The following is a 19,923-nucleotide window of genomic DNA, read 5'->3' on the forward strand; positions in this document are numbered from 1 at the left end:
ACTAAATTGAGTAAAAAGTATCATTTAATGGAAGGTTATCTTGTTTTCACCCAACAAGTATGATTAAATCAATCGAGTTGAATGGTGCTACTTACATACTCATTTTTATTTTTCTCACTCTTATCTCAATTTCTGGTTGTCAGATTCGAATGAATTAAAAAAAATCGGTAGAAATAAATTATCGTAAATCAAATGAAACCAACAGGCATAATTAGTCGTGCCCGTGACGTGCTTGGGCCGTGTTTGACACCTCAAGATCCAATACTAATTAGGCCCAAGCCACTAAAGATTCATTGCCGCCGGAATGCTCTTGTGCTATTAGCATCAGCATGTGAACCATCTCAGAGCAAATGCAAATGGAGACGACGGTGGAAGATACGTTGTACCTGCAGCTGCACAAGCTCTCCGCCACAGAGGAAGCGGCACTCGACCAGTTGCTCTCCACTCTATGGCAAACCAGGAAAACCGGCCTCCACTCTCCCCACCAAAAATCCCACTTCCAATCTCTCCTCCATCTCCCTTCTCTCTCCCACCTCGACCCTGTTCGTCTCTCTCTCTTTCTCTCTCTTTCTCTCTCTAAATTTCTGCAACAAAAGCTATCAAATTTGCATACCAATTTGTTGTTTTTAGTGATAAATTGAAAAATTACAGGTTTTGGCATGCCTTCGATCGCTTATCAGAAAATGGGTACACGAGAACTTCACCGCCAACGACGTTTTGAAGCTGTTTCCGCCCGATTTGCCACTCGATTTGCAGAGCAGTTTGGTGTTGTTGCTCCAGAAGTATCAGGTTCAGTGGAAGGACGAAGTAGCTACAGAACAGGTAACACACTCAGGGACTGTTTGGATTTGCTTAGAAGGGCTAAACGTGCTTTCTAACAACCAAAAGCGCTCATGGGTCGTAAAAGCACTTTTAGTTGAAGTGCTTACGAGCAAAGTGCTTCATCCATAAGCATTCCGAGCCCTTACTTTGACAATGGACTTTCTTTTGGAATCCCTTACGAGTAGAACTGCTTTCTACATGTTTATAGTAAAAGAACTTCTAGTAGAAGCACTTACGAGCAGAAGAGCTTCTTTCATAAGCATATCCCGAGCCCTTACTTTGACCCTGAAATTTTTGTCAATCTCAAAACTATTGCAATTTGATCGCTTACTGCATATTTTTTCCGGGTTCTCTTTGGTGTTTTGATTCATATATCTGATGTTTTCCAGCGTTCATTGCCAAGGGCTAGTGTTGCATATCAGGTCAAGGCGAATGTGCCGCCGACCTTCACCTCTTTGGGTACCTCTGGCTCATTAAATGATTTTGGAGCTTCAACAACGCCGATTGTTTCTGCTACTGATGCATCTCAACTCACTTCCATGCCTCCTGCAAACCTGGTGGTGGGTATACTTTGGCGTTCATTGGTTATAATTAATTACCTATGCTTGGAACCTTTTGTTCTAATGATATTTCGTAGGATTTGGGAAGTTTTTTGTTTTCTATATGATCTTGGTTTCTCAACAGATTCCAAACCAAAGCTGTTTTTTGTTGTGGAAAGTATGCACCTGTTTTATCTTTCAAATATATCACTGAACTTGCAAACCGCGGAACATTATTTTCATTTTCTTCCTCCCCTTCCCTTTAGGGGTAAATGATATAACTAATGGATTTCCTCGATATATAGGGAATTCTACCTCGCCTAAAGTCAATGACTTGGACCATGGAGAACTGTAACTCAGGGCCGGCTAATAAAGTGGCCGTCATCACTCTAAAGGTAGGCAAATTCTGAGAAGGATTCTTCCCGAAAGAGTTTCGAACAAGTCAGTTGAAATACATTATGAAGGTTTCAATTGTGTTGTGTGTATACGTATAAATATATGCCAGACGTAAGGTACACATAAAAATTTAAGCCTTCAAAATCTCATGTTTGATAAGACTTGTGAAATCTAATCAACTGCAAGATGTATGTTTATATCTGTGTGTGTGTGCGCGTGCGATTCAGTGCGTGCATATCTATTTCTCATCCCTTTCGCAGTCTCATTAATTTGTTCAGTCGGCTTTGTTCGGCCACATGATTTTATTCTATTTAATTATTTTTACTATTACTTTTGCAGTTGCAAGATTATACCAAATCTCCGTTAGATGAAACGGAGGTGAAGTTTCAACTGACTAGGGACACTCTGGAAGCTATGCTGAGATCACTGACATACATTAAGGAACAACTCTCAAGCATGGTAGGCATGCTTTCTTCTAACTTATTTGAGCATTTGGCCTTCGTTCTACCCAAAATTTTCATCTGAACTTTAGAGATATAGGGATGATGAAAGATTTCACAAGGTCCTTGTTCCCTTTGGATCACAGGCAGCTTTAGATGGTAGAATTTTTAGCAAACAGGATGTGTATATAGAACAGAAGTTTTAGGATTCGTTTGATTTTTGTGGAATTAGATAGATGGAGAAGAATGCGGAAGAGAAAAGAGACGAGAAGGTAAAGGACATAAGCAACAAGCGTCAAAAAACATCGAGGACCTGATTTGCCTTATAAGAGAGCCATATTTGGGCTTCATATAAAACTCCCAAATACTCCTATAAGTGGTCACCTTTTGGTTGGTGCTGCCAAGAACTGACCACCCTCTGCTGGTTGCCGGCAAACTTTAGTTTCCAAAATTTGTGGAAAATACGAAAGTTTCTTTATACTGGAAACATTAGAAATGCCGAGAAAACGCATCTATTTTCTTAGATGTATATTTTTTCTTTGAGAAGGTATTTTTCTGCTAATCAAACGAAATATTTTAACAGATAGTTCAGCAAATAGTTGTACATCAACATTGATGTGAGAATTTTAGGTGTCGCGCTTCTTTACCTTATTGCAGAACGATATATCTGAGCTTCTGTTGTGGAAAATGTATTTCAGGTCGGAGGAACTTCGGGGCCATCACAGAAGAAGCAAAAGCAATCGGATCATTTGGTTTGATATCGCTAAATGTATAGCTAACACGTCTAACATCCCGATATGTTTGGATACTAAGCGAAATAGATTTTGTTCTTCACCGTGACCAGTGAATACAAAACTCTTACTGTACTTTCTTTTGTGATACACTTTTATATGTCAGCTACTAAGTGAGAGTTTTGGATTCGTGTATAAGATTTTATTTTGTTTTATTTATTTTTTGGTCCTTTAGAAACATTAGTAAGATGGACGCATTTGCCGTCTCCATTCACAAACGCGAAGGTAGCTAGCATTTTCCGTTATTTAGAAGTTCGAGTGAAATCAAACCATTAAATGCATTCAGTTGATGCGTGTAAGTTTCACACACATCTACAATTGACAATCGTTCATACATTTGTATGTATTCATTATTCTTATTCTTTAAGGAACCGACCAACGTCAGCTGATCCAAAAAGTAGCAAAGTCGGCAGACGACTTGAAAAGAGACCAATAAACTCTTCCACTCTTGTGCATTTTTTCGGATGCTTTGCTAGTGACAGGTTGGTCGGTTTTAACAAAGTTGATTTACAACTTCAAACGGGATTTGTTATTAACGCTACAAATAATCATCACGCACTTCTTCCCCCTTGTTTTCTTTCGCGAGAAAGAAGCACATGATGAGTTTTTTGGAGTGTCAAACGAAAAATGGCTCCCTTTTGGATACTTGCAGAATGCATAAGGCAGCCTAGTAGTTGAAATTTTTTGAATCGATGGCGAGATCTGATAAGAAATGTAAAAGAAAACGGGACAGAAGAAACTACCCGGATTCATAGCTAAAACAATACGAGAACCTCAACTTTTACATCCAAAACATAATGTACAATACTGATGATCAAAGCCAATCTTTCACCCAACTCTCACAAAATGTAGGATAAAACACGAAAAATTCACACTTCAAGAAATCAAACCAAAAACTCATTCTTGAAGAAACCAATCCATAAAAAATCAGCGAACGAAACTGCCACTTACCAAAATATGATTATATCCACACCAGACCGGAGAAAACAAAGAGCTTGAAGTCGCAATCCACCAAACACATTCTTCAGTTTTCGTGTTTTATATTCTCAACCTCTGCCAATCTGTCCTGTGTAACTGATGGTTTTGGCGGCTCACCATCAACATTACTTCCTGAGACTTGCTCTAAAGCAATAGGACTAGTTATAGTTTCTTGAACACCATGTTCTGTAGTACTTGATGCAATCTTCTCCACAGTCGACGCCATTGCAGTAATTCCTACTTCTGCCAATCCCTCCTTCAAATGTGATGTTGGTTTTAAAAGCTCGTCGACATGACTTTCCGAGACTTGCTCCAAAGTACTATTCTCTTGAACACTTGATAGTATATCACTTGATGCATACTCCGTTGAACTCATTGGATTAGTTCCTATTTCTTCAGCTCCATCATTAACATGACTTTCTGAGATTTTCGTTGGAGTAGTGATATTTCCTTGAACATTTGATGGTATATTGCTTGATGCAATCTCCTCCACCAAACCTTTTGCACCAGTTTCTACTTCTTCCGACCCATCATGAACAAGAATTTCTGATACTTGCTTCAGAGGAGTGATATCTTCATGAACACTCGATAGCATATTGCTTGATGCAATCTCCTCCGCAGTACCCATGGCATCAGTTCCTCCTTCCAACCCATCATTTGAAATTGACATCGCCTTTGGCAACTCATCAACATGACTTTCTGAGACTTGCTCCAAAGCAGTATCTGTATGGGTATCTTCTTGATCACTTGATACTGTATTGCTTGATGCAATCTCCTCCGTAGAACTTATTGCACCAATTCCTACTTCTTCCAATCCATCATCTGAAACTGACGCTGCTTTTGGCAACTCATCAACATGACTTTCTGAGACTTGCTCCAACGCAGTATCTGCATTGATATCTTCTTGAATACTTGGTACTGTATTGCTTGATGCAATCTCCTCCGTAGAACTTACCGCACCAGTTCCTACTTCTTCCGACCCATCATTAACATGATTGTCTAAGACTTGCTTCGGAGTAATGATATTTTCTTGTTGAAAGCTCGATAGTATATTGCTTGATGCCATCTCCTCCGCAGAACCCATGGCATTTGATTGTACTTCTTCCGACCCATCATTTAAAATTGATGTCGCTTTTGGCAACTCATCAACATGACTTCCTAAGACTTGCTCCAAAGCAGTATCTGCATTGATATCTTCTTTAACACTTGATACTGTATTGCTTGATGCAATCTCCTCTGTAGAATCCACGGCAGTAGTTCCTACTTCTTCCGACCCATTGGAAAGCTCACCAACATTATTATGATCCGAGACTTGCTTCAAGAGAGTATGATTAAATTCCAACGGTAATTCTGTTGATCCATCCTCAGGTTCCAACACTTGAGGCAGCTCATTAACATTCCCATTTGAATCTTGCTTTAAACCAGTGACATTATCTTCCAAGTAGCTTGCTTCAACAATTGGCAACTCTGAACTGGTCTGGGCAGTATTTTCGGATGCTTCCAAGCATCTCTCTTCAACAGTTGGCAACTCGGAATCTTCCAAGCATCTTGTTTCAACAATTGGCAACTCTGAACGGGTCTGGACAGTATTTTCAGGCGCTTCCACCTCTAGCTGATCGTCAACCACACTGGGAAGAACAACTTCCTCACCAGCTAGTCCCTTATGAATTTGCTTAAAATACGTGTCAATATCAAGAACTGGTAGCTCCTGGTTCAATTCTGACAGGTTTAAATCACCAAATTCAGTGCTTGAAACATTTGCTTCCTCTGGTATCAGCTCATCTGTATGGAATGGCTCGCTGATAACATCATTCACACTGAAGTCCCCAACTGCATCTAACTCCGACAGCAGCCCCGCATCAATCTCCTTTACTTCACCTACTTCTTCTTTAATAATAAGTGCTTCGACATGATCAACATATGGTTCAACCATGGATTTATCTGACCAGGAAAGGACTTTTCCGTGCTCTGACGGCGGCAGTTCTTCAGAAAGAACGGATTGATGACTACAATCTGCTGTCTTCGTGTCAAAAATCTTAGGGAGATAGATATCATCCTCTGAATGAGAACCCACTAAGCCAACTTGGTTGCTTGTCCCCAAGCTTCTATCAGTTTCATCTGATGCATGTACTTTTGAGGTGGCACCACTTATCTCTACAAAACCTGGAGTATCTTTGTCTGTGCTTTCACCATACACTTCAGAATCCCGGTCTACAGACGGAACTTGCGCTTCAGCTAATCCTGGAGGTGTAACCATTTCAGATATATCTGCTTGTATATCAGAAGAAATAGAATTGAAGGAAAGGATCTTTTCAGTTGGTAGGGGGGTTGAGTCATAGACTGGCTCATCATGTTCATCTTCATTCACCCTCCTGCTCATAAACTGAACTTCTGACTCCTTCAGTGAAGGTTGCGGCGAAATTACAAACTCCTTGGCGATATCACGTCTAGCCTCCAAACTGGTTGATCCTCCTTCCACTGCATCTGCAATCTTTTCATCCTCTTCTGTCAATGATGACAAGCTTGACGTACTGCTGTTGTCCTCTTCAATCGGATCTTGTTTGACATGAACTTCATTAGTAATATGTTCCCCATGAGTAGCTAAACCCGTTGCACCAGACAAGCTCGGTTCCAGGTCTTGCGATTCAAGCAATTTTACTTCAAGTTCATCATGTTGACCATCTCTTTTTCCGGCCTGTTCCATTTCCAGAGAATCTACGTCTTCAGATGATTGACTTCCGTGCTCAACAACAAGATCATCAGTAGCATGGTAAATGTTGGATATCGCTTCTGTTTCTTTAGTAAAGTCCTGCTCATTGAACTTCCTTTCATCCAGATCTGCTGCAGAACTCACTGACTCGGTATCGGGAACAGAACTCAACTTTGATTCACTAACTTCGCTTAATTGTCTTTGAAATAAGGAACTGCTTGGTCCTTCAGAAGCCAACCGTTCTGATACAAAAACAGGTCTCCATTTAAAATCTTGCCTCTCTTGCCTGGCCTGCCCTAAGGTTGACGGTCCCAAACTGAAGCTTTCATGCCTTCGGAAGATTGCATCCTTGGCGTGAAATGGCACAAACTCTTGCTCGAAAGGGTCTCCCTTTAGATCAGGTTTTTCTTCATTTGACTCATACGGAAGATCAAAGGGGTTTCGCCTTGGCAACATTACTGATGGAGCAGACCCAGGAATGGGTAAACCCAAGTTGTCAAAGGGATCATACAGATCAAATGGGTTGTGTCTTGCAGTAGAGATTGGTGTAACATTAAACGGAAGATCAACTCTATCAAAATCTATAAGATTCTTCTCTGCAGTTATTTTGAAGCTTTTTCTTGCTCTTCTCCTTGCAATAAGGTTCTCCAACCGTCGGTTCCTTTCGAGCTCCAGATTCCCCAAATCCATGAGATTCTTTTGGTCATCCTCTGTCCATTTGATCGCAGATTTGCTTTCATCATCCTTCCCACCCGGTGCTTCTTCCTCATCACCGTCATTATAATCATTCCCATCCTCTGCTACTTCTCCGCCTTGGTTTTCACTTTCCACGTCAGACTCAACACTGCCAGCATTGTTCCTTTTAGACTGGTCTGAAGCAGCATCAGGCTCATGATCATGGGACACACGAGCTGGCTGTGGAGCTTCAAAGTATAAAAGTGGGTGCAGCTCATCAAGCATCGGAAGGATGTCAGCCATTGAAGCATCTGGTGAGGAACTCTCTGCTCGATCTGACTCAGAATCTGAAGCATCGTCATCCACATCCTCACCAGCCTCATCATCACCACCATTTCCAAGAAGCGAAGAATACAAGTGATCACCCTCGTGAGCATAGCTTGCCTCTCGGGGACATATATTTTCATCTTTGACTCGATGAATCTCACCTCGCACCTTTTGAAAAGAAGTATATTGCTGCTCAACAGCCTCACCGTCAACACCACCACTGCCAAGCAGTGAAGAATACAAGCGATCACCCTCATGAGCATAGCCTGGCCCTCGAGGAGATATATGATCACCTTCCACTCGACGAATCTCATCTCGAATCTTTTGAAAAAAAGTGTACTGCTGATTAACAGTTCCCACATCCCAGTCAATGCCTTCTATCCCCAAGTGATCATTATCAATCTTTCTCCGCTCTCCTAAGTCCGAACTTTCTAATTCTCTCTCCGCATCCTCAATCTCTCTCTTCTCACCACCAGTGTTTAGCAAATCCTCATCAATCAGTGGCATATAAACAACTGAACCATCGCGATCCTCATTCACTCTCTTCTCACTATCAGTGTTTTGCAAACCCTCACTAATAAGTGGCATATAAACACCCAAACCATCACGATCCTCAACATTGCTACTTTTCTCTACGGATGCATCAACAACATCCCTAGCCTCTCCCATGAACCTTTCTGCGGAAAAGCTCCCATCTCTCTCAAGCACAACAGTGTCATCCCCTAAACTCCTAGTCCTAAGAGAAGCAACATCATCACAGGTAACCTTCTCTTCCCTTTCGATTTCGGGTATGTTGGTTTGGCCAAAACTCAAAAGGGTTCCTAGAAGAACCGCAGTGCAGACTAAAACCGGGGACGTCGAAACCAAAAGGGTAAACACAAAAGGAAACGATCTGTACAGAAATAGCAGGAAAAGAAGCAACCCAGCAAGAAAAGGATGATTGCAAATTGATCTGTAACATGCTCTGAGTGAAATCATCACAATTTTCCGGAAATTAACAACAATTTCCAACACCAACCCCATTTTTTAACTTTCTCAGTGGATTATGGGTATAAATACTAATCGCAGTTCCAATCTGTATGAACAGAAAATTAAACCAATCAATCAACATACTAAAAGCAAAAGCATAAAACTAGTAAATTAAGTAGGAAATAATCAGAGAAAAGAAAAACCCACCTCAAAGAAGAACCAAATGGGATTTCAAAGCGATCAGATGAAGATCAATCCAGAACCTGAAAGCAGAAAAATTGGAGAAAAAAATGGAAAAAAGTTGAGATTTTTTTTGTAAGGGAAAGAGAAATGGAGACTGAGAGGGCAGATGAAAAACCATAGAAAGTAAAGGGCAATGGGAATCTCTTGAGCTTTTTCTTTTGAAGGAAAGCAGCTAAGGAAAGCTGTATGTATGTATGTATGTATGTATGTATGTATGTATCTATAATTCTATATCTCCATGAATGTATGTCTGTGTTTTTGGGTATATTTGATATGACTTTTTAGTGTTGACAGAGAGGAAAATGGGGCGGCACAGAAAGAGGAGAAGAAAAGAAGCCTGCCCAGTCAATAAAGTCAATCGCAATCACGACACCAACTTCTTTGTCTGAAATAAAATACATAGCAGATAACGGTCTCACTCCTCCACATGGGGTGAACGACTTAGGTACGTGACGTTTTGTACCAATAAAATAAAAGTACGTAAATCAACTCTTTCGTGTAGGTATATCCGTGCTATTTAATAAATTCTTCGTAGGCTTTAGAGAAATTTATGTAAGGTAGTTTGACTAGTTAGATAGTTAAATACTCACTGTACTCCCACAAAGTAATATACGTGAATTTTTTAAATATCATTTGTTATTCTCGCAAAGAAATGAATTTCGCTGTAAGTAAAGTAACGTTTGACTTTACATAAGTATAACTTTTAATGCATATATTCAATTTATTGTTAAGAGTTAGGTTGTCATATTTAAAATTTTCTCTATTTATCTCGATCGTCCATTATAACAATCACCTGTGACAATAAAAAGTAATCGAGCGATGACAACCAAAAAGTAGGTTTGGAAGAACCAAAGAAGTCGTTCTTTGAAGTTGGTCAAACTACCATACTCAAAATTCTCTTGTGCACCATAATTTAGTTCCCCCTATAGTTCAAATTAAATTAGAAGACTTAATATGTTGTCAAACTTATTATTTATGAATTCAAACATAAAAAATCCCTCATTTACAAACAAAGAAATATATTACCAAATTATAGTAGTAAGTAATTCGTATTATGATATTCTCATTTCTTGGAGTTTCTGTTTTATAGCGGCATAAGCATGTTGGAAATTTTATATTAAAATTTTAGGTGTGTGTTATCCATACATCCGTTTTTACTTCTTACACACTTCTTGTTAATTTTTATCCATCTGATTCGACGGTAAAAAATTATAAGAATGTATGAAAAGTAAAAAATGTGTATGGATATCACATCCCAAAATTCATTACATCTTAACCGCTCATTGACATTTGTGATACCCCTATCCCTACCGTTCATCTCTTTATCATATTCACATGTCGTGGGAGCCCATAGTCTCTGTTTAACAAATTATTTTATTAAAAATTCGAATAAAAAAACAAATTATTAAAAAAGAGAATGTTGATGGTAAAAAGTCATGAACGGCGGTCCGAATACCAAATCAGATGTTCCTACAAAACAAGGCACACAAAAATTTCCCCTAACTTGTCTTTTTTATTTTGCAAGATTCATCCGTCTCATTTGCGTCTTACCCCTTTTCACATAACACTTACGACTCACCATCAAACGGTGATCTCGCACGAGACCTTCTCGACTGGATGGGGAATTTGGTGGCTCTAGGAGGGTTCAACTTGGTATTTTGGATCCGACCCATTACCCCAATTTGATCTGACCCAACCCGTTAATATTAGTATTTAGGTGGATGCTTTAACGGGTCAGATCGTTAACAGGTGAATCCGTTAAATAACGGGTCATTTTGGATCAACCCGTTAGCACCCGTTAGTTGATGATGTTTTAATAGTTTCAGTAAAGTCTTAATAACAAAAAATAAACACTATGAAAAAAAAAAAATAATAATAATAATAATAATAATTATTATTATTATTATTAATGGATGACATGTTAGCTTAACGGGTCGGATTCGGGTGACCCGTTAACTTAACGGGTCAGATTAAACCCGACTCATTTACAGGTCTATTCGTAATGATGGGAGTAGGAAGTGGAATAGACTAGTGATGAGAGGAGTATATAGAGTTCTTGTTTGGATACAGGACCCCGTTTGTTACATTTTTTAAGAGGGACTAGCTTTGGCTAGGACTATAGTCCTATGTTTGGTACGGTCAAGGATATGGGTGATTTTCAGACTAGATTAGAAACAACGTTCGTTTTTTTTAAATTTGGAATCGGAGTAATCTCTGTAATTTCGATCTACATTTGGCTACTCGTAAGGTTAATTCTGGCGACAATAAAAGTGTAAAACCACACGACATTCGATCTATAATTGCAAGTCTTCTCAAATTATAACACGTCATAGAAAATCCCATGGTAGGTGACTGTATTTTGATTACTGGGTGACTAATAGAACGAGACTCTTCCCCGCACTATCTTTTTCATGGACTTCGTACACAGAGAGTATCTCGTATGTATCTCGTATGTATGAATGAAGGTAAATTGATCATCTGGCCAACAAGGCAACACGATCCTTCTGTATTGCCTGCGTTAGGTTGATTTCGAAGAGCTCGCATCGTATTGGCATCTCCATCTCATAAAAGGGGTTCTTCAAGACGTAATCGGTGTACAACTCATAGATATGTTTCAAGAGACCTTCCATGTGCTGCGTCCCAGGCTCACACACAACAAAGAACTTTGTCCCTGCAAAACCGAAACTATCTTATCAAAAAGCACCATTTTTGCAATCCCTTGCATTATTGCAAAATTTCAAGTACAGGGTTCGCTTCTTGAACTGTCATGGGAGGGGGGAAAAAGTGCAACCAATGTCGAACTCTAAAATACTGGTTCAATTCGGAAGGAAAAAAAGGCCAAACCAGAAAAAGCAGACACAATTACTCTGTGAAAATGAAAAGCAAAAGATATTAACGCTGAAACAAGCATTAACTTCGTGCTGGGGAAATCTCAGACCGGCAAATGGATCTGACTTGCCATCCAGGTTATAAAAACAACTCATCCGAGTGATGCAACTCAAGTAATAACACTTGTCAAAATGCCTACTACTATGTACAGTGTTGAATCTGGCATATCGTATTCCTTGTACTATTTGAGCCATTTGCTAAAATCTAGCATATTTTCTTCGCTGGAAGAAAGTAAAGAACTTAAAAATTCCTACATTTACTGCAAGAATGTGATGCGGGGAACAAGGGGATTGCTACATATGATGACCAGATTGAGGAAACAAACCGTTCATACTTTGTTTAACCAGAACAAACAAGATCCTAATTGTATGGAAATCATTAACATGACACCAAATCAAGTGGACCGAAATTCTCATTGTGTAATCCATCTTCAAAAATACGTAACCCCGAGACAGAAGTTGCCTAAAACTTTACAGACACCACCCTGTCTCAAACATTACAACAACAACAACAACAACAACAACAACAAAGCCTTTTCCCACTAGGTGGGGTCGGCTATATGAATCCTAGAACGCCATTGCGCTCGGTTTTGTGTCATGTCCTCCGTTAGATCCAAGTACTTTAAGTCTTTTCTTAGGGTCTCTTCCAAAGTTTTCCTAGGTCTTCCTCTACCCCTTCGGCCCCGAACCTCTGTCCCGTAGTCACATCTTCGAACCGGAGCGTCAGTAGGCCTTCTTTGCACATGTCCAAACCACCGTAACCGATTTTCTCTCATCTTTCCTTCAACTTCGGCTACTCCTACTTTATCTCGGATATCTTCATTCCCAATCTTATCCTTTCTCGTGTGCCCACACATCCCACGAAGCATCCTTATCTCCGCTACACCCATTTTGTGTACGTGTTGATGCTTCACCGCCCAACATTCTGTACCATACAACATCGTTGGCCTTATTGCCGTCCTATAAAATTTTCCTTTGAGCTTCAGTGGCCTACGATGGTCACACAACACGCCGAATGCACTCTTACACTTCATCCATCCAGCTTGTATTCTATGGTTGAGATCTCCATCTAATTCTCCGTACTCTTGCAAGATAGATCCTAGGTAGCGAAAACGGTCGCTTTTTGTGATCTTCGCTAGATTGCTCCGGTCATTAGTGTGGATAAGTATATAAATGGATAGAGATAGGAAAGCAAACAAAAGATGTACGTGGTTCACCCATATTGGCTACGTCCACGGAATAGAGGAGTTCTCATTAATTGTGAAGGGTTTACACAAGTACATAGGTTCAAGCTCTCCTTTAGTGAGTACAAGTGAATGATTTAGTACAAATGACATTAGGAAATATTGTGAGAGAATGATCTCGTAAACACGAAACTTCTAAGTACCGGAGTGTGGTATCGTCTTGACTTGCCTTATCTGTCTCATAGGTAGATGTAGCATCTAGAACCGTGAGGTGAGAGTGAGGCAGTTCTCGCTCAATGACAATCTTTAGCACTCACCTCAGATAACATTTTATCCCTCCGTAATAACTATCTGTCATTCACTACATTACAGCCTAAACTAATGCAATTCACAAGACTCGCTTCAAAAGTTCAAACCAAGTAGATGAGGCTTACTAGGTTAGCAACAGATCGATCCCCAATTTATCTCTTCGGAACACAAATTAATCTCACCAGATTGAAAAGCTACAGAGTTGTGTTAATCTGACAAACCTCCTCAGAACTTCACCAAATTTACAGTTTACAATTAAAATGCTGGCTGCAATAGTTCATATGGATATCTAACAATATTTAACACACAACAACTATTTGAGTTACAAAATCACCTACATCATCTCTGCAGCTTGTTCAACACCCGCTTTTTCCAAATTCTACGAATGTTACTGAAACCCGAGTCCTACAATACACCGGTGTATGTGATGCACCAGTTTTATCAACAGTTAGATTGGAATATCTAGATTAAAGCACGCAAATCCAGTCATCCACTGAAGTATTGCATCCTATACACCAGTGCATTGTCGAATTTTCGATTGATACCGATTAAACAAAAGTGCAAATTCTTTGAAAACCGATAAGATCAAAGTTCGAATCGTACCGGTGAGTGATTGAAAGCAATGAAGATCGAAAGTGTCAGCTTGGAGGAGCTCGATGCCGAAACAGCCTGATACTGGCGACAGCTGCTGAGAAATGGCGTGCATTGAGTGCCACAAGCTTGCAACCCTCAAGCTATCATTCGTGTCCATTCGTCCCGCCGACCCATAGTCCTAAGATTGTCCAAGCAAACAAAGAGGCACATCAAAATCGGTTAATTTCCTGTTTGGTTGCCGAGAAAACGGAGGAAAATGGACGCAAAATCGAAGCTTTTGAAAGAAATCCTTGAATTTTTTTGAGAAACAAACAGAAAGTGAGTTGAAAGATTTGGGGTTTTTGTTACCTTGTAGAAGATCAAGCCGCCTGATTTGTTAATGATGTAGAGGCTGTAAATTGCTGCCATTTCCGAGGACTAATTCGGAAAACGAAAAAATGAAGAGGAAGAGGCTCTTGATTCAAAGAAGGTAATTAAAACCTTTGAAACCAAGGGCAGATCGGGGCGGAGGCAGCGAAGATTGGCGGAGGAGAGCGAGAGAGAGAGGAGGCAGGAGTAGGGAGGTCTGATCGGGGTGGGTCGAGAGATTCAAAGGCACAACCCGGGTCGCAATTGGCACTCACTTCGCAGTTCGCACCTCCCCGGGTTTTTTTTTTTAATATAACAAAAAGATATAATTTTCATTACCATAACTAACCACTTACAAGGATGTCAAATGGTACATATGCTTTAGTGATCAATTTCTTAATCTGGAGGTAATAAGCACAAATTACAAATGATTTTAAACCCCTATGCGGCCATCACTCAAATCGCACCACTAGAACAAGGAATCCCGATATTGATATGTCCCATGGACAAAAAGTGTCATACAAAGCATCGAAACCCTCACCAAAACCATTGCGAGACAACGAGGCTACAAAATCTCAGAAATGACACAAACCACTTGCCGAAGCAACACAGACCAGTCATAAAAACTAAATTAAAAGAACAAAAGAACAAGGTGAAGTGTCCATAATGGAGATGCGGTTGCAATTTGGTAGTAGGCATGGGTAGCAGAGGCAGAGGCACATGCAAAAATGTCAAGAGGTGTGCGAGGCCAACTGTAGTCGGGACAAACTCAAAGGGGTGGGCGGAAGAGGATCTAGCCAGAGCCACCAAAGTCGTCGGAATGCCACCACAATCTAAAAACCTGCATAAAACATGATAGCACCAAGAGTTGCCAGAAATTCTTCTGATCGGTGTTGGTCACAGTTATGGCAAGAAATAGCGGCAATGACATGGATGGTAGAGGGGTTGCCAAGCCAAGACCACCCACATCACTGCACTGCCATCCCCATCACCACCACAAACCCAAAGAGGACAAAACAATAGTTCCAAGGGCAAAGCCCTCGGAAAAGTCCAAACAACCTAGAGAAAATTCTGCTAGCAAATATGCACACCATCACTGTGGGTGCCCAGGAAGCCACTGCCGAGAACACTCCATGTGCAACCCCACCCAGGAAGCATAAGCTGCACAAATCCAAATAAACGAAGCCTCCAGTAGGCATGACAGCCACCAACTAGGCAAGAAGAGCAAAAAACCAGAAAAAGTAAGTCAAATACCACAAAAACAACCCAAAACCGCATATCTAAGCTCCAAACAAGGGAAAAGCCTTGTATGGCAATAAAATCAGGGAAGTGGGTCGGAGGCTCACAACAAAGCCATGAAAACAGGTTGCGCACAGAAGAGTGAGGGGAGAAGGTGCTGGGCAGACCAAGGAACAAAGAAAAAGAGAAAGCAGCGAGGGGAGGGTTGGGGGCGCAGAAAGAAAGGAAAAAAATGTGTGGGTCGCAGCAAGAGGACAGAGGGTAAGAAGCAAGGGGTGGAGAGACTAGGAGGAAGGGGATGCTAGAAGGGGGTGGGAGGGGTTGCCGCCGGCCCAAGCCTAAGCAAGGAACCGGCGGTTGAAGCTTTGCAAAGTTAGGATTTGTGGTTGGAGGAAGAGCTTACCAATTTATTTGCACAATCTTTTTTTTTTTTGAATTTGATCCTACCTCTCGGGTTTGAATTTGATCCATATGATCAATTTGATATCCAGCTTATTGCTGATCTAGTGATATTTAGCTTTATTTGTTAATTCGTGAGTAAGAATATATGTTTTGAATTCGATTTTTGTGGGTGGGAAATTCGATTTCAAATTATTATAGTTGGTCATTGTTTTTAATCTAAATTCTTCACCCCCGTAATATAAATTCTCGAATAAGATGTTGTATTCTAGTTCACACCCGATTTGATTTTCCATGTCGAGGAAGACTTACATGGCAACAATTCCACCATAACATCCTGATCCGATAATGTATTGGTGTGTGAATAAAAAATTACAAAACATAAGTGGTTGCAAATCTCTTGAGATTGTTTGATAACAAAATATATGTGGTTGCAAAACTTCCCCAAGGATTAGTAAAATAAGAGAATTCGTGAAAGGTACTCCGACGCTGAAGACAATATTTGTATGAATGTCTTATCAAGATTTCCTTAGTGCATTGCTGATGTGTGGGATTCAAGGCATCACATTCTCGAAATTCCAATCTCAGTAGAAATATTGATCTTTAAACAACGTGTCAGCAAACAAGAGAAAACCTTTTCAACCAAAGAGGGAAAAAAAAAAGGAGCTGTAAAAGTAACTGTGTTAAATGTTTCATTACATAAGGTGAAATATCATAAAACCAAACCCTAAAACCTAGTGCTCATCATGCAGCCACTTTTGTGCAGTCATTTGCAACATCTTTGCTGTCGTGCGGTTGTCCTTGTACCTTCTCATCGACGACCTCCAAGTTCGACGAAGCTGCTTCATCGCACGACGAGCAGCCGCCTTCATCGGAGACCTCAGAACAATGGTCAGAAGTCAATTGCTGCAACTCGGACATGATTGATGGCGAATAAGCTGGCGAATAGGCTGGCGAATAGGCTGGCGAACAACCTGAATCGATAAAACTAGACATTTTCTTGTCATCTTCTCGCATTCTTTGTCCGTAAGCTTCATAGTCGAAACCAACTGAACTTCTCCCGCCAAATGTGGATTCCAACTTGTCCATGTTGAAAAGATCTTCCATTATCTTCTGGCTCTGCGAGTTGTCCGAGTACACAAACTTCATCTTCTTGTGTGTTTTTGGCTCAAGAAATGGTTTTACCAACTGCAATTCAAGGAAAGTTTCACCAGATTTTTCGAACTTACTACAAAGAGGTTTCGATAATACTTAAAAACCAATATAGATAAAGCTAATCAAACGATCATTTAATAAAGATTTCAAACCGAATTAGGAGGAGCATTGTGGTCAGTTTTTACGCAGAAAACACAAGGGAAAGAATATGAGTACTTCAAGTTGATGTGATCTTCTTAAATCGCAAAACTGGTGACAAATGACAGACAATTCTAATAAACCAAGTATGCCATAAAACAGTTGGCAAGAGATTTTCGTCTTTAAAAACCTAGTTTGAGTTGTTTATTTTCGTCTTTAGAGTCTGCTGGCAGATAAATCTGGTTACAGAAACTAGTTCCGTGGCCAGATTATCCACGCCCCGGTTTTTCTCTGTAGTTTTCTACCTTCCTGTTCTTGTTCTTCGTCATCCAACTACCCCGGAATCTACTCAAGTCCCAGAAAATCCATAAGGAAACCCGGACCTACTATTGTCTTCATACCATATATATTGAACAAAACGTTAATCGTGAAGCTCTTGCTTACGTTCCAAGTTTCCAACATACCTCACTACACTAGCCCTAATATCAAATGCAAAGAGTAATATCATAAAACTTGAAGAATTATTAGGTTTAGACAAGAAAGCAATAACAATTGCAGATAGATGCGTAATAACATACCGTCCAAAAGGACTCAAATATTTTTGGTGGATTATAGAGGATGCCAATTCCCAATCTCTCAGGGTAATGATTTTGCAGGATCTTAGCTGTTTCCCTAGTCGCCTTCAACGATATGCTCGACGTGTTCCACCGTTGAAAATCAATTAGCCACACCATCTGTTCCTGATCTGGATTCATATTCAGTATGGCATTCTCCAGGCAGTATACCAAATACATCATCTGCTCGTTTACCGCATTTGTGTTCTGACACGACGAAAGAATTTCACAGTCAAACAGAAAAATGCTAACAACTACTAACATTAACGTAGATGCTTTTCGTTTGATTTAACTACCTGAAAACCAGGCCTCAGGATAAGAACTGTCCTTCCGCACTTGTCATGGTAATTGGCTCTGTAAATTTTTCCTGTCTTCGCTTCTTGAGTAATGTTTTCCTATATAAGATTAGAATAAATCACTTTCAAATGGGATTATTCCATGAAGTTTTGAAAAATAGACGGTTCAAACCTTTGAACTACAAAGTACAAACAACATGCAACTTTACGAGAAGGAACCGATTTTTTTAAGATCCGAACTGCCTATTTTTTTAAAGTTTCGCTCAAAGATAATTCTGCTAAAAATCCATCAATTTAAAAATCATGTAATCATATGATTATCAGCACGGCATTTTCATATTCATGGAAACGCTACATTCGTCTATTAATTTGGCTTTTTTTTTTTTTTTTTGCAAGAACAGTTTATGCATCAAAACTTTCAGAAATTGACGGTTCAGATCTTTGAAAGATGCATGCACATTGCTTACCCATCGGATCTTCTCGGGCTTGAACTCCAACCTCCATTTTATGGTTTCTTTCAGCATCTTGCCCGCCTTCTTTGTATTCCAGTTCCGCGCTCTTAGGTACCTTGAGATTGAAGCTTCTGAACAAATGGCTGGTAGCCTATCCGCAATAGGACCCATCATCTTCCTTACTTCATAAATCTGAAGAACAGAAGGGCCAAATTATTTCCCATGAAAAAAGGTTAAAAAATAAACAAAAATACATAGAACTTTACTACTATATCCACGTTCTCAATCACCGCTACAATGAAACAAAAAGAAAATAATTTCTGCACATCATTTTCTCATTCTGCACGCTCCTGTTTATTTTTGCCCCTTGATTTTCCGTCGATTCTCGCTTCAATCAAAACGTCATGCATAGGGTTGCGCGAAAACTTTCCCATGAATCAAAATCTTATAACCTCATCTATACCTTGGCCAGCTGCTCTCCATGTGACAATGCTTTATCTGTTGTGCTTTCTCCTTTTTTGAATGACATCTTTTAAAAAATTTCAATGACCCTAAATTTTAACGAAATCGATCACCAAAAATCAACTGCAAAATTCAAAACAAATAAGAAAAATTATATAAAATTGTAACAAAAAAAAAAAAAACAACGAGGAGGAGAAATTGATCGATAAGAAAATTTATATAAAAATTGAAACAGAAATAAAAGAACTAGTACGTGTTTTGCCAGGCAAATACTCAGAGCTCATGGCAAATATCGAAATCAATATCCATTTAATATTTCCCCCATCTGAAAATTCCTATCACTTTTTTTTTCCTTATTTAATAATAATAATATTATTTATAGAATGATGGGAAAATAACAGAATGATGGCAAAATAACAGATTTTGGATTCGATAAATAAGGGAAAAAAAGGAACAAAAACGTATTAGCATTATCCCTTCTAATCTTTTCTTTTTCAAATTATTTATTTATTTTATTTCTAAAGAATTATTTTGGCCTGAATTATTATAAATTAACCAGCAGATGTCAGGTAAGAAGAAAGGTGAGTACGTGGACGAATTGGAGACGAGCGTCTGGGATTTACGATGGTGGACGGAGAGCAGGTTTAGGACCGTTAGTTGAATTTTTCCTCAAGCAAACTCAATATTACAATTTCTTCTCTTTTTTTAACGGCTCTTTTTCTTTTAGGGGAACGAGTGGCCACATTTTGATAATCCAAAATTTAGCGATTGTGACCTCGTAATTACGTAATTACGTAAGTAACTTACACGCAACTGAAATATCAAAATGACGGTTTCTTTTGTGGTGTCATGTGAGTAATTAAACATGTGACAACATAGACTTGGAATACGATTACATTCACATAGGCTATCCAACGGCCAACTGTTAATTAGTCCAACACTGACATTGTCCCAA

General features: G+C 39.6%; 4 protein-coding genes across 6 annotated transcripts; 1 reads left to right on the forward strand and 3 right to left on the reverse strand.

Annotated features, from left to right (window-relative positions):
- Positions 1–292: 292 nt before the first annotated feature.
- Positions 293–3,166, forward strand: LOC126600136 (uncharacterized). 2 transcript variants are annotated; one of them, XR_007615366.1, is made up of 7 exons: positions 293–542; positions 652–822; positions 1,212–1,382; positions 1,667–1,756; positions 2,097–2,216; positions 2,896–3,040; positions 3,109–3,166. XR_007615366.1 is itself a non-coding variant. In XM_050266682.1 (6 exons), the coding sequence occupies exons 1-6, from the start codon at positions 351–353 to the stop codon at positions 2,953–2,955; spliced, it is 804 nt and encodes a 267-aa protein (XP_050122639.1). In that variant the 5' UTR covers positions 293–350; the 3' UTR covers positions 2,956–3,143. The 2 variants fall into 2 exon arrangements, 1 of the variants encoding a protein (XP_050122639.1); XM_050266682.1 differs by having other exon boundaries at positions 2,896–3,143.
- Positions 3,167–3,703: 537 nt separating this feature from the next.
- Positions 3,704–9,235, reverse strand: LOC126600132 (uncharacterized). Its single transcript, XM_050266671.1, has 2 exons — positions 8,855–9,235; positions 3,704–8,753 (listed from the first exon to the last, which is right to left on the reverse strand). The coding sequence occupies exon 2, from the start codon at positions 8,699–8,701 to the stop codon at positions 4,013–4,015; it is 4,689 nt and encodes a 1,562-aa protein (XP_050122628.1). The 5' UTR covers positions 8,702–8,753; positions 8,855–9,235; the 3' UTR covers positions 3,704–4,012.
- Positions 9,236–11,161: 1,926 nt separating this feature from the next.
- Positions 11,162–15,811, reverse strand: LOC126600138 (uncharacterized). Its single transcript, XM_050266684.1, has 3 exons — positions 14,214–15,811; positions 13,875–14,043; positions 11,162–11,561 (listed from the first exon to the last, which is right to left on the reverse strand). Exons 1-3 carry the CDS (start codon positions 14,271–14,273, stop codon positions 11,365–11,367), a joined length of 426 nt encoding a protein of 141 aa, XP_050122641.1. The 5' UTR covers positions 14,274–15,811; the 3' UTR covers positions 11,162–11,364.
- A 607-nt stretch (positions 15,812–16,418) lies between these two features.
- Positions 16,419–19,463, reverse strand: LOC126600139 (uncharacterized). 2 transcript variants are annotated; one of them, XM_050266685.1, is made up of 6 exons: positions 19,222–19,463; positions 18,970–19,091; positions 18,522–18,698; positions 18,055–18,153; positions 17,723–17,965; positions 16,419–17,039 (listed from the first exon to the last, which is right to left on the reverse strand). In XM_050266685.1, exons 2-6 carry the CDS (start codon positions 19,033–19,035, stop codon positions 16,596–16,598), a joined length of 1,029 nt encoding a protein of 342 aa, XP_050122642.1. In that variant the 5' UTR covers positions 19,036–19,091; positions 19,222–19,463; the 3' UTR covers positions 16,419–16,595. The 2 variants fall into 2 exon arrangements, with proteins under 2 accessions (XP_050122642.1, XP_050122643.1); XM_050266686.1 differs by lacking the exons at positions 18,970–19,091; positions 19,222–19,463 and adding an exon at positions 18,797–18,956.
- Between the last annotated feature and the right edge of the window lie 460 nt (positions 19,464–19,923).

The sequence above is a fragment of the Malus sylvestris genome, chromosome 14, assembly GCF_916048215.2.
Source record: "Malus sylvestris chromosome 14, drMalSylv7.2, whole genome shotgun sequence".
Lineage (NCBI taxonomy): Eukaryota > Viridiplantae > Streptophyta > Magnoliopsida > Rosales > Rosaceae > Malus > Malus sylvestris.

What these genes read in the sequence shown, in the direction of transcription:
- LOC126600138 (XM_050266684.1), bottom strand. Translation starts at nt 14,273, where the DNA reads ATGGCAGCAATTTACAGCCTCTACATCATTAACAAATCAGGCGGCTTG. An exon ending in GCGGCTTGATCTTCTACAAG is followed by an intron (nt 14,044 to 14,213) that starts GTAACAAAAACC and finishes GGACAATCTTAG; the next exon opens with GACTATGGGTCGGCGGGACG. An exon ending in TTGCTTTCAATCACTCACCG is followed by an intron (nt 11,562 to 13,874) that starts GTACGATTCGAA and finishes TCGGTTTTGCAG; the next exon opens with GGACAAAGTTCTTTGTTGTG.
- LOC126600139 (XM_050266685.1), bottom strand. Translation starts at nt 19,035, where the DNA reads ATGTCATTCAAAAAAGGAGAAAGCACAACAGATAAAGCATTGTCACAT. An exon ending in AGCCCGAGAAGATCCGATGG is followed by an intron (nt 18,154 to 18,521) that starts GTAAGCAATGTG and finishes AATCTTATATAG; the next exon opens with GAAAACATTACTCAAGAAGC. An exon ending in TCCTGAGGCCTGGTTTTCAG is followed by an intron (nt 17,966 to 18,054) that starts GTAGTTAAATCA and finishes TCGTCGTGTCAG; the next exon opens with AACACAAATGCGGTAAACGA.
- LOC126600136 (XM_050266682.1), top strand. Translation starts at nt 351, where the DNA reads ATGCAAATGGAGACGACGGTGGAAGATACGTTGTACCTGCAGCTGCAC. An exon ending in TGCCTCCTGCAAACCTGGTG is followed by an intron (nt 1,383 to 1,666) that starts GTGGGTATACTT and finishes CTCGATATATAG; the next exon opens with GGAATTCTACCTCGCCTAAA. An exon ending in AGGAACAACTCTCAAGCATG is followed by an intron (nt 2,217 to 2,895) that starts GTAGGCATGCTT and finishes AATGTATTTCAG; the next exon opens with GTCGGAGGAACTTCGGGGCC.
- LOC126600132 (XM_050266671.1), bottom strand. Translation starts at nt 8,701, where the DNA reads ATGGGGTTGGTGTTGGAAATTGTTGTTAATTTCCGGAAAATTGTGATG.